We start from the raw sequence: 18,067 nt of genomic DNA on the forward strand, positions 1-18,067 counted from the left end.
CGATGGGACGCCCGTCGTGTCGCTTGGTGACGTCATGAACCGTCGTGACGGTACATCACGCGCTCCTTTCGAACACAAAGTTCACCGGCATTCTATAATTCGTTTGCAGGAAACGAAAGGAGCTGTGTCTGTTACTCGCAGATTCCCGCTTCATTCTCATGATAGAAAAGCGTTTCACAATCCGGGGCGTGACACAGTTCGTAAAGCGCTGGACTACTGATTCAAGGAAAGGAGGTTTGATTCCCGGTAGAGTCAAGGTTTAGCGAAGTCCGCTACCACTGGCACGCTCCTTCGTTCGCTCTTTTGAGCCAACTCATCACCGCCGTCACCGCTTCGACTGCGAGCTCTTGTTGCCCCTAACCTGTCCGCTCGACTGCAGTTACGTAGGCCACCAAAAGCATACAGCTATGCTAAGTGCCGATGGGAAGGCCCATAATCATTTAATTCTTCACTAAGTCATGGTACATCTGTCCCACGTATTGTGGCAGAAAGAGCTTCAACATGCTAATTGCAAACATCGTAAACAAAATGGGCATACTTTCCGCTCATATCAAGGACAGTGTCGATCTTATTCCAAATGTCATTCTTCAACACATTGCTTTTGTGTTCGGGATGAGGCTTGCCCTACCGCACGCGATATAGCCTCACAACGTCACGGCCTCGAAATCATTTCGGCTGTGGCTGTCATTTATTGTGAGCCGATCGTCGATTTCAAGTACGCTGTTGCCATGTTGACCCCCGAGGGTGCTAACCGGTCGACGCCACGGGCCGCGCCGACTCAACGTTCTCGCCTTCCTAATGGCTGTTAGAATTCGGCGGAAACATTCCGGCGGCAAGATCGGCCCCGGGCCGAATTGGCTTTCCGCCGAGATTTCCGGCGGATCTCCTGCCGCGGCAGCGAATTTTGCTCACTTTTTGGCACGAATACACAAATGTGAACGAGCCATTAGGCGTAGCCATGTATGCGACATATCAGCATGTGTATGAGTTCTGTACTAGGTCGTGTATTTTCATTCGTCTACGATTACCGTTGCGTGTAGCATGTTCTGCATTATATTTTGATCAGTAGTTTGTAAATTGTAACTGGTGATTCGCCAACGCCAAAAAGCGGAAAAGAAAAACAAAGAGTCGGTGCTATTACGTTCCAGAGGCATTGTAAGCGACATCCAACTTTTAATCCTTCTAGTGAGGCCTTTCACGTAAAAATATCTTTGTAGTGAGGTCTTTAACATAATGTGTAGATAATGACTCTATGCTAATCAGTGTGTGTGAGCTAATGAAGGCACAATTTCAAACGGGTTCAAGGGCTCCGATATTTTCTATTCACGTCTGATTCTTCAATATGAGTGAATTTTCGGAATTGATTGGAGGATAGGAAAGAATTTATGTCAACATTGAGCCCTCTTTGAGGACTCTACTGGATGGCTTCGGGCGCATGGCTCTCGGTGAACCTTGTGAGCCCATATTTGTAAGCCCACTCAGCGGGCTTACAACTGAGTGACAAGGTCAGAGGTCTGGCCGAGTTCCGGGCTGCGAAAAGGTATCTTTTTACTACTACAAATGACTTGAAAAATGAGGTGAGACTAGCAATTGTTATCGACTAACTGCAGAGGATAGGAACGGAAATTATTGGTGATTACTAGTCGAAAAAACAACAGAAAATTGCTGATACTCTGTAGTCTTGCAGTATTTTTGACCTTTAGTGTGACGTTTATTGTCTGTAGTTCTGTATTCTGGCGTTCATTGTCTATAGTTCTGTATTGCGATGTTCATTGTTTGTAGTTCTGCATTGTGACGTTCATTGTCTGTAGTTCTGTACTGTGATGCTCATTGTCTGTTGTTTTGTATATTGATGTTCTGTAGTCTATCTTTCTAAATTGTGACGTCATGCATTCTTTTGTCCAGCAATATGACATTCCGTACTCTGATGTTTTGTAGTACGAGGGCGCTACATATTGAGGGTCTATTAAATAGACAACTAGAAGAGTGCTTGTAGGCGAACAAAATTATCAATGAAAGCCATAGATGGAGCCTAATAAAGAAAAACTAGATGTCTCCCGAAAGCACCTTCAATATCGCACACATATACGACCTATTTTGTGGTACAGTACGTTTTACAAAAAGTTTTTTTCACGTTAGATGGCAAACGACAATTGTTTTCTGCAGCTTTAAAATATATTCACAACGTGAGGGAAGGTATGATTCGTCATGAGCGGCTAATGGAATCTTTGGGTGGCACATTTTGCGCTGAGAAGAGTGTTATGCTAATGTACCATACGTTTATTGCGCCTTAAAGCATTTTTGAAAGAACTCACTAACTAAAGATGCTTTTGACAATTTTTTCCTTGTTCATCAAAGCAAGAATTCAGGTCAATATGTAGAGAAATAACCTAATTTCATAACACTGTATTCATCCAGACTTGAGTTATGGTAAAAATTTGAGCCGTTTGATAGAATATAGTAAATTAACAGCTTTCATCTTTTAAGCCAAACACTGCACGTCATTTTGTGTCAATCATCATGGGCAGTTTATGATTATGAATGATAGTGAATATTTAGTTTTGCGGAATGCTTTGACTAAGTAAGGAAAGTTCCACATAGTTATTATGCCTATGACCTGCAGTGACAATGCGCACCATAGCTGATAGATTATAAAAGGGGCTTAAAATACAACATGAGCAAGCGCTCACTAAAAGAACCCGCACAAATGAACAGCTCGTCTTTCTGTATGCAGTCGACCGAGACGTGGGCTAGCCTACGCCGCAGCGAAGCCTTAATATCAATTCAAAATGCCATTTCGTCAGCTTCATTGAGCATAGCTCAAGACATACCTGAAATAGGAGATCAGAGTTCTCTACTTCTCCAGCAGGGGCGGTGCAGTGGTAGGGTGCTCGATTACTGTGCCCAAGGATGCGGGATTGAATCCCTGCTTTGGCTACAGCTTTTCGATGGAGGCGAGGAACTAGGCGCCCCTGTTGTATGCGATGTTGATGTACGCCAAAGAACCTGTTCGTCGAAATCTCCGCAGCCCTCCACTGCGGTGTCTCTCATAGTGTTAGTCGTTTGGGGACGACGTTAAACCCGACAACTCAAACGAAACTAATTCTGTTATACACAGTCGCGCTTAAGAATTGAGACCTGCGTCGGAAACGGCGTGCTGTCATTGACTTGCATGTATCGTTCGCGCCTGACTTTCTAGATTCTACGCGGAGCTTCAACGGCGATAATGGAAGATGAAAGTGAATTTGAGGCCACCTTTCAGAGCAGACAGATCTAGTACGCCAATTGTTTCCCAAGGTATGCTGTTAGATAACGCAACAATGCACCGTTTCTTATCGGAATCAAATTTTCCCTGCTTACAGATCGCTGATCTAAGTAAAAACCCGTGCTGGATATTCAGCTTCCTTTACCTTTCTTAGAGGATTGGAAATTTTGTGTTTATTTCCAATAAAAAAAAGCAGCTACTTACATCACCATCGCAAATACTCTGCAGAAACGTGTCATGTGTCAAGCCTTGCTCTCCCAGGGTGTTCTTGAACTGCAAGAAATTTCATGGTAGGGTATTGCTATTCTCTCGCGGATTATATGATGCTACGACACTTTTTTGTCTCGTTATTAGGAACTAGTACCATGCCGCGGCTAAAAAGGTGTCCGTATAGGTCACGAATGGCACGCGTCAGGAGCTTCACGCATGGCGACTGAATTGCTCTCCCTGCAAGTCGGTTACAAAATATGATCAGAAAATATTTCCTGAGGAGACACTGTTTTGCTTTTTGCCTTGTCGTGACAACAACCGCAAATTCGAGAATGAGAACACGCAGCGCAGCTGGTCAGACCTTGGGAGACAAATTAACATTGATGCTGTGGCCTGTATGTGGGTTGACATGATAACCTGCCTATATTCCCTGCAGGCTATTGACGCATTCTTCGTTGTGCATCACAAGTAACAATGTGAAAAGACTTAGTTTTCCTTCAGAACATGTACAACTTGGGAGCTTAAGCGAAGTTTTGATTGTCTTGCAATCTGCTTTTCAGCTGGCAAGGGCAGAAGAGTAGTTTTACGAACTTGTGTGAAAACTGTTTATATGAATTCAAATATTACTTTTATTGCCTATTTTCCAATTATTAAACGTGTGAGTAGATATGATGCACTTTTAATCCAGCCCCTCAAATACCTCACTTCGAGAGGCCACGGTTTTGTGTACATATATAAGACAAATACTTCGAGCAAGCGATTCCCTTCATGCTCTGCTTGCACCCGAAAATTGCTTTATGCGTAAACTTCCAAACCTTACAATGATTATTTCGATAAAATGCAAACCTTTCGATGTTTCTCAGGAATTTCCAAAGCTTGCTTTGGATACTGGGTGCAAACGCCAATACCTTCCGCGAGTTTAGCTCAAAGGAGCGTTTATTCCTTGGTTCTTAAGCCGGGCACGCGTTAACCTACCACGTAAGAGCGTTGTTGCGTTAAATATTCCCTGATGTTTAAATTTACCTTTTTCATTAGAAAGGAGTCATAGAACGTATATCTAAGCTGTTTGCGAGAACAGCTGTTGAAATTAGTTTTTCTAATATATTAAGATCTACGAAACCTTAATTTCACTGGTACGCGGGACGAATGTAGTACTTACGACGACAAGAACTTTATCTCAGTTTGTGTATCTGCTTTTAAATTATTCCAAATTTGGCCTTAGCTAATGCGGCGATCATGTTCGCGATGTCGTTTTTCGGGCATTTAGAATTAAAGGAATTCTTTCCGGAGCCCTGCACTATGGCGTCTTTCATATCATGAATACCTTTGAAAAGTTAAACTCCATAATTCATCCTAAACCTACAAGACAGCCACGATAAATCCTAATGCGATATCAACGTAGTAGCGGGCGGGGCTCTCTGATCGAAAGGTTGCGCGAAACACGTTGAGGAACTTTTGTTTCTTCCTACTTTATTCCTGTATCTCTGCTAAACGCATGTGCCTCCAAGGCTATATAGTGCACTTGCGTCGTAAAATTAGGAGACCAATGTTCGTTTTCCCTTCACAGCATTAAGCACAATTTCCCAATAATGCAATAAATTTATTTCCTCACATCTCTCTCTAATATCTGATGTGATTTCAGACTCCTAGTGTGAAAAGTGCAGGGCTAGAAAGTAAGGCCAAATAACGGGGGGATAAATCCCGGCTGTAACATGGCTATAGACCAGCATGCTATCTGTGAAGTGAAAGACAAACTTGATGTGAATGGTGTAGCGTGACAGGTATTTTCAACCAATCTCCATTTATGTTAAAATGATGGGTTTCTCGGCCAATAAAAAGTCGCATGCAATCATGGTAAAATAAAGCATAACAAATTTAACAGAAGGCGAAATGATCAAGCGTTTTGTGCGAATACAACTTCCACATATAAAATAGCGGGACTATCATTTAACCGTATTATGACATGTGGTCATATTGGCTACTGTGTTTTTACTTGTAAGATAAATGAACAAAAACTTATATTCTTGTGATATCTTCACCTAGATGTCATATTTGTACGTTTTCATCAAGTGGATGCGCAGACACTCACAATATGTGCAGCATCTTTTTGTTGCAACTTCAGTTTCAATATCTAGGAAGATCCCTACTAAAACAAATTGCAAGCCCCTTACAGTGTACTTATTGACGCAGATGCAACCTCAATTAACCTTATTAATGATTGGGGGCATTTCATCGACCACGGGCAGTAGTAGTCGCCATGTCCCCAGATACGCTAGCAAATTACTCAACCACAATGCGAAGAAGATGCCGAAGTACCGAGCACTTGGCATTCAATATTTTTACGTTACCGCGAGGTTTTGTAATCGGCAATGAATCTTAGCAATTCGTTGACAAACAAATGCATTTGGTTTCCTGCATGGCACTGAAATATTTTCTGCATAATACTGACTAAATAACTAACTTGTTCTAAACCTTCAACCATTTTTGTTATATGAGTTTGAAAGCTGTATTTATTTACCTAATTTATGTATTCTTTGCCAATTTAGGAGCTGTGATATACTGAAATTGGCTCCTAAAGATCAGCTTACCTTAGGAATCCGGCTCTCAACGCAATCCAGAAATTGAAGCTGGTAGGCTCTCTTGATATCTGCCGTGGGAAGAAAAGTAAATGGCGTATGGACTCAAAGAATCCATGTCCTAAATAAATACTGCAGCTTTGCTTCAAAGACGCGCCTCTCGAATGAATCGCGCTTCACGAAGGAAATTGGTATAATTACCAAATACAAATTACATAATTTTATTTCCTAAACTTCTACAATGATTACCCTTGTTAGAAATCCCATAGTATGGGCACTAGAATATTATAATTTCAGGCACTGTAATGTTCAATTGAGTTAAAAATTTGAAATGGTTTTGAAAAATTCAAAATAGATTAGATTGACTTAATTTCCTGTCGATCACCATTTCATCCTAAGCATTCTAAAATCAGCCCAAACACCTTGTATTTCCCACAGACGTAGAGAAATCAATATCCCCAATTGCAGGCTGAAACCAAGCTTATGCTTCGTTTTCTATGAATCGCACACATACTGGGAAGCTCACAAACGCAAACACTGCACCCTGCAGGTATATAATTGTATCTGCCTTGCGTCCTTTATAGATATTAGCACTATCTTTCATTTGTGAATATCACCCCGGACTAGTTTCTTGAGATAAAATACGAGTGGCACTTGTTCCAAAACGCTGGATACCATAAATAGTATTCTCCATAATCGCCCTCTCCAGAACCATACTTTTTTGTTTATATCTTGGCCGACTGAAATATTCCCGCATGTGGCAAAATGGGGAACTGCCGTTTGTTACTGGCGAATAATTAGTCAATCTTAAAATGAATTGGAGGCAGCGACTAAATATTTCATACCTCTTTTTATCTCTGGGGTACGTCTCTAAGCATACAGACTCCGCTTGGTTTTGAGAAATGTTAGCCAGAACTTTTACACGTGAAGGAAGCTAGAAACAAATACTTTTTGGTGAAAATGATGGGCAGCAAAAATACTGCACCTCCTAAATGGTGACAGCTCCGCAATTGACTGATTAGGCATGCCATACAATCTGCCACGCACTAAGCCTTGAAGTCTAAACCCCATGAGGGTTGAATCGCACAAGCAAGAGACGTGCTTCGTCTTCGCAGTGCCCTGCCGGTACTAACACGTGGGGGATATGAATTCTTTATAATTAGATCATTGTTGACCAATCATGACATATATATAAAGACGTGATAACGTCTCCACATTCTTAAAAACCAGCTAGTTTACAAACACAAAAATTTAGCCTTTTAATGCGAAAGTTTTCCTTTGCTTATGCGCGCCGTGTACAGAAAGTGCGATAAGAAATTTGCGATATAAAACTTGCTTTGCACTGGCGCTTCAAAACAAAATCTGTCGTCTCCACCGTGCACCTAACCACTACTGCGCGCAAATCACCCACACCACGCCTTGCTGTTGAGAAACACGTCATAAATTCGTCTTTATGGCAACGTAGTTAGCGCCCCGTGTCTGAATGGAGGATGTGAGAAGTGGTTTGCTGGTGGACCTTCAGTCAGTTTATCCCTAGACGCGGTAGTTAGCGAACGGGCGATGTGCGTTTGATCAAGACGAGTAAAGTATTGTCGGCCGTGTGTCTCACAAAAAGGTTTTGTCAAATGAACACTCCAGTAGAAGTGAACCCAAAGGCTTGAACCTTCTCGCTCTTAAGGTGTAGTAAGGTCATCCTAGAATTTTTTCCCACTGTAAATCGGCAGGCATATACTTACAGTGAAAAAGTATTGTTTGTGAAGAAAGCAACAGATTTGTTTGAAACAGTTTGTGGGCTAGCCTTAGATCCAGGCACCGTCAAAGAGCATAGGAGAGTTCACTTGTGACACTGCGCTACAAACATTGGTGTTATCCAATATTTTGTGCGAGTATCGGAAGTGATACCGGAAAGTCACGAGCATGGCTTTGTCTGTTCGTTACTTGTATCTGGCAGGATCGGCAACTGATTCGTGAGATGGTTGCGTGACCTCACGAAAGCACATAACTTGATCAAGGTGGCAGGAACTGCCAATTAGGAAATTTAGCATTCCGGAACACTTCGATTAGTAGTAAGATATGTTAGAGCTAGGCCACTCAGGTATGCTCGTACAACGTGAGTGAAGGAGTGCTTTTCACTTCAATCAAAGTGTGGACAGGTTTTTGGCAATCCAGAAAGCTGCTGCAGAACCTCCCGAGTGACTCTCACGACTAGAGCCTTGGTTGTGTATGCGTGCATTTTAATGTGTAATATGTAAATAGCATTTGTGTGACTTTTGTTGGCTTTGTTTTCGTTCATTGAAATGTGTCAAGACCAGGCAATAAAGAAAAAAAGGGGTTAAACTTGCTATACCTCCTTTCTATACCCTTGGCTTATGTTGGTGTTTCAGATAACGCAGTAGCACACGGCAAAGCAAATGAAGACGTATGAGGTAACAGAGACAAAAATCTAGAACTTAGTGAGTAAGCGAATACCAGAGTGCATGTATGCGTGTATGCGTAACAAAATCGCCAGAGGGAGACACAAAAAGGTGCCATCAATGCCTGTCGCATCATATTATAAAGGGACGACATTCAGTTCGCTCATAATTTGTTCATTTTACAATGAGAGCTTTTGATCTTTGGCTTTAATTAAGGCCAGCGATATCAAATGGAAAGCTTCACACAAATTGTATATTGCCACTCCGCAGCCACGGGTGGCCGATCTGAGCGCCGTCTATGCGCACAAGTAGTTGACGTTCACGTCAAGCTTGGAGCCGGTGATGGCGCTGCAGTTGCATGTTGTAGAAGATTCACACCAGCCCAGCCATGTTGGACAATTCATTGACCTGTTTGGGCGTCTCATTGGTGAACCTCCCGGTTGGGCTGGTTAGAGCGATAGCTTGGTTAACAGCCGCGCAATCCTCTTCAGCCATATGGTATGCGATTTCCTCGTTATACATTGACAGTGAGTTTAAATAAGCTTACAAAGGAAAGATCTTTACTTATTTGCAACTTCGTTTCGCTCACGGTCAATCAAGAAAGCTGTATTAGTCTCCTAGTAGTAGACGATATCAGTGCACGTTGGAGACTCTAGGTGCCCTAAATTATACACAGCCCTTTGCTACGCGCCGTTATAGAAGGTGTTGCTTTGTGATGTTAAGCCTTTAGATCTAAAGGAAACACCACAAGATGACACTAACCGGACGAAGACAATCAGTCCGCAAGACACAACTGTAATAACTAACAATATACTTCTAGATGGTCAGTAGTTGAATGGTGTTAGAGCTAAAGCAGTGTAGAGATATTTTAAACCTTGCGTAAATAACCTTCAGAGGCTATCTGCTTGCACCATTGTTTCACAGTTCTCTATCATGTAAGCTCTTAAACCAGAAAATAATTTGATATCCGCGTATAAGTTCTATCTCCCGTACATTTCTGAATAAGAAGCTTTTATGATATTTTTTTTTACGTAGAGCTTTAATTGCTCAAAACTGCTCTTAGTGTTACTACTCCTATTATATTGGCATGAGCTACTTTACTAAAAAATTCTGCTAGTTATACTAACAATATTTCTATTAAAGCCAGTCGGATATGCGCTTACATACCCGTTTTCCTTTTACGAAAAGCCAATAACATCTATTTAAAGGAAATTTCCCTGTCCTTTTGTTTTAGGCAATTGCGCAAAAGCCATTGAACCACAAACGCAACTATCATAAATCGGGAAATCAAATACACGCTTATAAACGCGTCCTGAGAACACGGGGAGGTTTTTCTTACCGCAAAAAGTCTGATAGTCAGAGGACGTGTCATCCGGAGCGGCCTTGCCATATTGGCACTTGACGTAGGCAATGCAAATCAGAAGTACAAAGACTAGTGTCATCTTCATGCTGAAATGCCGGGCGGCAACGCCGTGATCGTGGCTAGTAAAATGTACTTCCGCTATGACGCGTTGTTCATGCGCATTTATATTCCGCCAGCCTCTTGATGATTGCATAAGTAAATAATTATTATGAGACCATGTTTACCATTTTATACAAGGTTATCTGCATGTGTGGTGCTTCTTATTAGCAATCCTGCGTTCTGAGAACTGCGCAGTAGCGAGGGCAAATATATTAGCTATTCAGTGTCTATGTCTGCAACAACACATTACCATTTTAACTGAATAATGCACTGTTGGGTGAGTTGATGCATTTTGCTAGTTACCTGAAGTGCAGAAAAGACAACACTCCCAGGAATACTCATGTGCTCACTAGCGGGTGGTCACACGGGATGAATATGCCATATAAATATATGTAAATCTGAAGCATGTAGCACACTACAGAATGGTTGAAACCTAGCCGACGAAACGGTAACATACAAACCACTGAATAAAAACTAATATTCACCGAATCAACCTCACTTATTAAGGCTCTGCTTTCGTTGGCTAATAAAACCACTCAACCTTTAGGTGCGAAAGCAGCGTCAAAATTGCGCCCAATAGCAGCATTCGAAAATCTAAACAAAGCAAGGCTGAATAGTTTGAAAACAACAAAAAGAAATCAAACCATTTACACAACAGCAGAAGCCACGTGACTCTTCAAAAGAAGCCGAAGTGCATGTATATAACCTCGCTATGTTTTTAAGCTTGTGTCAGTCTACTTTATAAGCACATGTTTGCTGGTTCATATTGCGGCTTTATGAACTGATATATATATATATATATATCCCGGCCTCGGCGGCCGCTTTTCAATGGAGGCGAAAAGCAAGGTGCCCGTGTGCTGCGCGATGTCAGGGCACGTTAAAGAACCCCAGGTGGTCGAAATTTCCGGAGTCCTCCACTACGGCGTCTCTCATAGCCTGAGTCGCTTTGGGACGTTAAACCGCACAAACCAACCAACCAACCATATATATATATATATATATATATATATATATATATAGAACTAAGCAAGTCGGCGGCGGCGATAGCAACAAACGTGCTCGTCGGTCGTCGGACAGAGAATGCTCGTCACACTCGTCAACGCTCAATTTAAAGGCTGCACGGAACAATCTAGATAACGTCGCAAACAGCTACCAGCACGGGCTGGAACATTGTGGAAAGACACCCAAGTGGCCGGAAGCTTCGAGACAGATCTCGGTGCAGCTTTCGCTACAACAAAACTGATAAAGGTGTGACTCGCGACATCGAGTATTAACAAGCAAAGATTATGGAACTGATACGCAGTCCAGAATCAGAGTGATAAGCCTGTATGCCGGCTGCTCTTAAAAAACAACAAATACTGTTTTGAAGGTTTCGCGGCAAAAAAAAAAAAAAAAATATATATATATATATATATATATATATATATATATATATATATATATATATATATATATATATATATATATATATATATAAATATATATATATAGCTGTAACAGAAGACCTTTCACAGGGCGCTACGCCGTAAACAGTGGAGCGAACTTTCGGCGACCAGTCGTAGAGCTTGTGTCAGTACACGCGCGCGCGTCCGAGCGAGCGTTGTGATCGTTGTCTTTCCTGTGCCTCAGGCGTTGAACAGGGTTGTCGTCGATTTCTTTCTTCAGCATCAGGCGCTGAACATTTCAGAGCCGAGTACCTGACTTTATATATATATATATATATATATATATATATATATATATATATATATATATATATATATATATATATATATATATATATATAGAATTTGTTTGGAGTTTGGGCTGCGGGACTTATATTTCTTGCGACGAAGGCGCCTCCCGCGGTTGAAATGTCAAATACGTTGTTTCATTCATTGCGTCTGACACTTTTTTCAAACGTGTTCTGTTCTTCTTTTCCCATAGACACACACACACACACACACACACACACACACACACACACACACACACACACACACACACACACACACACACACACACACACACACACACACACACACACACACACACACACACACACACACACACACACACACACACACACACACACACACACACACACACACACACACACACACACACACACACACACACACACACACACACACACACACACACACACACACACACACACACACACACACACACACACACACACACACACACACACACACACACACACACACACACACACACACACACACACACACACACACACACACACACACACACACACACACACACACACACACACACACACACACACACACACACACACACACACACACACACACACACACACACACACACACACACACACACACACACACACATATATATATATATATATATATATATATACATATGTTGCCTGGCTCCCTCAGAAAGACACTTGGCTCGCTTTCGCGGAAGCACCTCGCGTATGTATCATTCGTGGGCTCTCCACTTTCTCCCTTGTTTTTATCCTTTTCCCTTTTGTTGCATTTTAGCCCTCAGTCAGTGTGCTGTGCGATGTCTGAGGGCTCCCTTCTCTTACGGCGCGGTTGAGGTGTACACAGAAAACAAGTGAGACAGTTACCGCGCCTTTCCCTTCTTATAAATCAAGATTCTCGTCTCAGCTGCCGTAGAGGACGGACGTGTTTTCATGCACTCCGCTCTTCGCGCCCGCTCGAGGACCGTTACGCACCACGTAGGCAGCTCTTCACCTGCCGCAGGGTTATTGGACAGTGCTCCCGGACTGGCCGAAGCCAATTTGTGTGCAGGTGGGTCATCCACCGACCACTCTAGTGGACTTTTGAATCGCCAGGTGTACGGGAACGCTAGGTTGTGTTAAGCCTAGCGTCCCCCGACGCGCCGCGGCGGCTCCACGCACGCTCGTTCAGCCACGAAGAATGGAGTACCCCGTCGACGGTGAAGATATTTCACCGGAACAGCTCTCGGAAGAGGGCTGGGAACGAGTTCTGGGACACCATGAGAAATACAGCCACATTGGACGCAGGAAATCCGCCCGCGGCCGGAACGCGGGAAGCAGAGATGCCGAGATGGACCCGACGGAAGTCAACGTGGCCAAAGGCGAGTCCGAAATTTCCTCCGCTGGCAGCAAGCCACCTCTTCGCCCTCGCAGGGCAGCCCTTCCCCGCCTTCCGGCAGACTACCACAAAGTAGTCGTGAGGCCAAGAGACTTCGAGCTTCAGGCTTACAGCCCCCGGGCAGTCCACCAGGCAATCGCCGCATCAGTGAATCTCGACCCTATATTTTGTACTGAAGGAAGATTGTGTTCGAGTGAACCCTTACAACAACACGATCACTGTCGCCACCAAGGATCCCAACCTCATGAGAAGCTATCGCCGATTGCAGTCCGTCAAACTGGAAGGCAAGGAATTTCCAACTATGGCATATGTTCCGTCACCCGGCGAGTCGTCCAGAGGCATTATCTACGGAGCCTATCACCCGGGAGAGACGCCCGATGAAGTACTGGACGCTGTAGTAAGTCGCAACCCGGACTTGCCAATTATTTCTGCACGAAGAATTGGCAAAGCTCGTTCAGTTTTAATTACATTCGCCGGAAAGCATGTGCCCTATGAACTTTACTACGGTTCAGCATTGTTCCACTGCTATAAATTCCTAGAACAAGTCGAAACATGCCTGAATTGCCGCACAATGGGGCATCGCGCTGACGTCTGCAGCAAGCCGCCGCAGCAGCTGTGTCATAGCTGTGGTGAACAACACCCGCCCCCGAGCCCTGGCCAGCCCCTCCAGTGCACTCCTAAGTGCATCGTGTGTGGGGGCGCTCATGCAACAGGGAGCAAGAACTGCAAGTATCGCTACGTGGATCAAGTCAAGCCCTCAGCGCCGAAGAACCCGAATTCCAAGGTGGGACAACGACGTGAGTCAAGACCAAGGCAACGTCAAAACAAGAACAGTGGACAAGGAGAGCAGTACGGCACCCGTGATCGTTCCAGCTCATTTACACCTCTCCGCGAAAGGTCGCAGTCTACACCCCGAGGAAGAAGTAGCAGCAAGGGACGCGAAGACACCAAGCCGGATAAACAGGTGGGCTGGCGTGCCGGGGTCTCCCAGGATAAAAGCCGGAAGCAGGAAAAAGGTAAAATTGACTCCCCTTTGGATGAAATTCTTCAGGCTATTCGGAACACAAATAAGCGCCTAGATGCTATGGATCAGCGGATAGCAGCCAATCAGGCCACTATTGCCAATTCACTCCCCAATCCGCCTAAATTCTCAACCGGTAACCCGCGTCCTACGACCATAGACGAACAAATCATGGACACCACGGGCAGCAGCAATGCGCTCAAACGCCCTGCTACCTCTGATAGGGAACCCCAAGCAAAAAAGATGGCGGAATCCCCTTCAGACAAGGACCTCCCATCTAATCCTTTAACAATGCAAAAAGCCGATGCCAATTGTAAACGCTACGTCAAAGAGCTTGAAGATAAAGTTGAAATCATGTTTCGAAACTTACATTCGCAAATCATGAAACGATTAGAATCCATTCTACCCCTCCACACCTCGCCTCCGGCACAGGTTACTCAACCCGCACAGGTTATTCAACCCCCCCGCCTAATATTACCAACCATTAACCAAAATGGCTCCGCGAAGCCGGGAAATTGAGGTATGGCAGTGGAACTGCAGGGGGTATCGAAACAAAAAAGCCAACATGCAGTTCCATATTCAAGCCCTCCAAAAACCTCCAGACGTTATTGCCCTACAAGAAACAAACGCAATCGTAAAATTACCAGGTTTTCCAATCTCCGATTGATGAACGCAGAGGGCGACTCCCTGCCACTGCAACTCTCATTCAGAGAAATATTGTAGCGATACAACACAACATAGACGGAACAACAGTACCTCATACACTCATCGAAATCCTTCCGCAGGGTAAGGAAAACATAAGCTGCTTTGTCCTCAATGTATACAGCTCGCCCAAAGACAAAGGCACCGAGATCCCAGGTCTCTTTCAGAAGGTCGTTAGAGCAGCAGGGAGAGCTCAACTTCTAATCGTCGGTGACTTTAACGCCCAACATACCGCATGGGGATACAAAAAATGCAGTACCAAAGGAACCAAAATTTGGATTGCAGCACGAAACCTTGGCCTCTCTTTTCTCAATGACGCGCAAATTGCCACAAGAATAGGTAATAGTGTCAGTATCGATACATCTCCAGATCTCATGCTGTCTAAAAACATTGGCGATATTCGGTGGTGCAACACGGGTGTCCCACTTGGCAGTGATCATTATATTATCTCAACCACTTTCCAAATCCAAGCCAACAAGCCCCCCAAAACGACCATCAAAATTACGGATTGGGACAAATTTCGCAAAATTCGGGAGCAAACCGCTTCAACCGATATCTCTAACCTGGAGAAATGGATCTCTGATCTTACCTCATATGTAGAACATGCCACTTCATTGGCACCTGCGTCTGCAGAGCAACATACCACGGACAATAAATTACTCCACATGTGGGAAGCGCATGCCAGCCTTCTTAGACGCTGGAAAACACAGCGCAACAACAGGACACTACGTGTAAAAATTGCTCACTTAGAAAGGGAGATTGAGCAGTACTCTCTTGAATTAGAAAAGCAACAGTGGGGCCAAATCTGCGACAGCATGAATGGACAGCTAGGCACCAAAAAGACGTGGCTCCTACTTAGGCATCTTCTAGACCCCAGTAACCCTGAATTGGCTCAAAAAGACCAATTGGTTCGACTTGTACACCAGTATCCGGGTACACAGGACGCACTCATTAATGAACTCCAGCAACGATATGTAAACACCACAGACAATGGACCGCTGCCAGACTACATTGCGTTGGATAATGCGTACTTCGACAGGAACATCGAGGATGCAGAAGTCTGGCAAGCGCTGGGTCAACTGCGCACAGGCACAGCACCTGGAACGGACGGAATAACCAATAAGGTTCTCCGAAATCTGGACCCTAAGTCGATCCTCGCCCTAACGGAATTCCTTAACCATCATTGGCAATCAGGCACCCTCATTCAGAGCAGCTTACATCATGTATAGAAGTAGCCGAAACAAGTGGCAACAGATTACACAATGGAACTGCAGGGGGCTCTGTAATAAAGTTGGGGAAATAAATACAAAATTATTGTACGGCAAGCTACATTCATGGGCGTTCTTGATACAGGAGCACAATAGGTTATATTCAATAGGGTACCAGTGTCCTTCTATCCCTGATAAACGAGCAAGAGCAGAGGCCGAAACACCAGGAAAAGCTGCCGTTTATATTAGGGCCAACATTCCCCAAACGCCACTTGACTTGAGCAAGTGGTGCAACACTCAGCAGGAAGTAGTTGCTGTACTCACGCGTCCGAACAAAACGCCCCTTATATTAGTGTCCGTGTACGCTCGGCCAAGAAACACAGTACTTAATCTTGGATGGGTTAAGCATATTCGCCATTTATACCCTGGAATTGCGATATTAATCGGTGGAGATTTTAACGCTCCGCACACCGTATGGGGATATGATTATGATTCTAAAAGGGGTGATCAAGTTCATACTGCCTTCACAGAAATGGAATTTACACTGCTAAATCATCCAGGAGTCGCAACACTACCTGCAACACAAACACGCTCACCAGACTTGACGTGGTGGAAGGGCCCTGGTGCACCACAATGGCAGGCGGAATTAGATGCGTGGGGTAGTGACCATGTCCCCATTAGTATTTGTCTTAATTTGGGACATATGAAGAAAATTCCAAAGAAAGCGTCTGTTACATACACATTTGGATGGTGTACGGCAGGATACTCGAACGCATTCAGTTAGCCCGAATACTCTCGTTACCACCCTTCAAACGGTACTCAAGGATCACACCATTACAACTACAGTGAACGAAGATCAGCCAACTCCCGACCTGCACCTACTAAAACTTTGGGCACGCCGAAAGCGGGCCGAGATACAGGCTGGTCGCCATCCTGAAGACGTGCAAAGAAGAATTGAGGTAAACAGAGTGACGGCACAGGCACGCCGATATGAAAAACAGCTGGCTCATAGGAGATGGGATGAGTGGTGCAGTCGTTTGGGCTCAGGAACGACTAACAAGGCCCTCTGGAGGACTTTCCATGACATGGAAAAGAGGCGGCAGGTTAAAGATCATGCAGAAAGTATTAGACTCGCATTACATCTTACACCAGAGGAGTTTGCAGATCAGGCTGCAGCCCTTTTCTTCCCGAACCGCGCACATTATCCGGCGCCTTCACCGACAGTGGATGCGGTTGATAAAACAGGACTAACATTACCATTTACCAAATTGGAGTTATTGGCTGCTATAGAAGAAGCGAATGGTAAAACGCGCCTGGACATGACGATATTCCTTATGAAGTATTCAAGAATTTAGAAGGAGCCGCAGTTGACGGCTTGTTGGATGTGGTAAATGAGGTATGGCAAGGAGGAGACATTCCACTCGGCTGGAAACACTCGGTGGTGGTAACAATACCAAAGGCTGGGAAACCTCCCACAAGTCTAGAATCCTTGTGGCCTATCTCGCTAACACCCACAATTTGCAAAATCTATGAAAAGATGCTAGCCACCCGCCTGTCATGGTGGTTGGAAAGTAATAAAAAATACCATGCTCGACAAATTGGGTTCCGAACAAACCTTGGGACAGAAAATGGACTGGCTGTGCTCGCTGAAGAGGTCATACACGTGTCGCCTTATAGCCACCTAGTGCGCACTGTAGTGGCTACCGACATGGCGAAGGCATACGACAACGTGTTACATGCCAAGATTCTTAGCAACATGGAATGTATGGGCATTCCCTTGCAGGTCATAAAAGCAGTACATAATCTGCTTAAGGACAGGACGTTTTCTGTCCGGATAAACGGAAAACAAATTGGCAATTACACCTCGAACAGAGGCGTGCCACAAGGGTCAGTGTTAGCACCTTTATTATTTAATATCGCACTGATCCCATTGGCGTGGAAATTAGCTAAAATACCAGAAGTGGGGTTCATGATATACGCAGATGATGTCACGATTTGGTCTGTTCATAAACAAATTGAGACACAGAATCGGCATCTGCAAGAGGCTTTAAATACCATAGATGAGTACGTGCAAAGTGCAGGCCTGGAATTATCAC

The 18,067-nt window shown here is 44.2% G+C and overlaps 1 protein-coding gene across 1 annotated transcript in view; it reads right to left on the reverse strand.

Moving 5' to 3' along the window:
- The window catches only part of LOC146181280 (uncharacterized), a 26,974-nt gene extending 17,061 nt beyond the window's left edge, over positions 1 to 9,913 (reverse strand). The window contains exons 1-3 of the mRNA XM_084575751.1: positions 9,805 to 9,913; positions 6,064 to 6,122; positions 3,470 to 3,538 (exon numbers count right to left, since the gene is read on the reverse strand). Of these exons, the coding sequence (XP_084431877.1) occupies positions 3,470 to 3,538; positions 6,064 to 6,122; positions 9,805 to 9,913 (237 nt within the window). The remainder of the gene's footprint in view (positions 1 to 3,469; positions 3,539 to 6,063; positions 6,123 to 9,804) is intronic.
- Between the last annotated feature and the right edge of the window lie 8,154 nt (positions 9,914 to 18,067).

Source organism: Amblyomma maculatum, chromosome 8 (genome assembly GCF_055883805.1).
Source record: "Amblyomma maculatum isolate TAMU_Amacu chromosome 8, ASM5588380v1, whole genome shotgun sequence".
NCBI lineage: Eukaryota > Metazoa > Arthropoda > Arachnida > Ixodida > Ixodidae > Amblyomma > Amblyomma maculatum.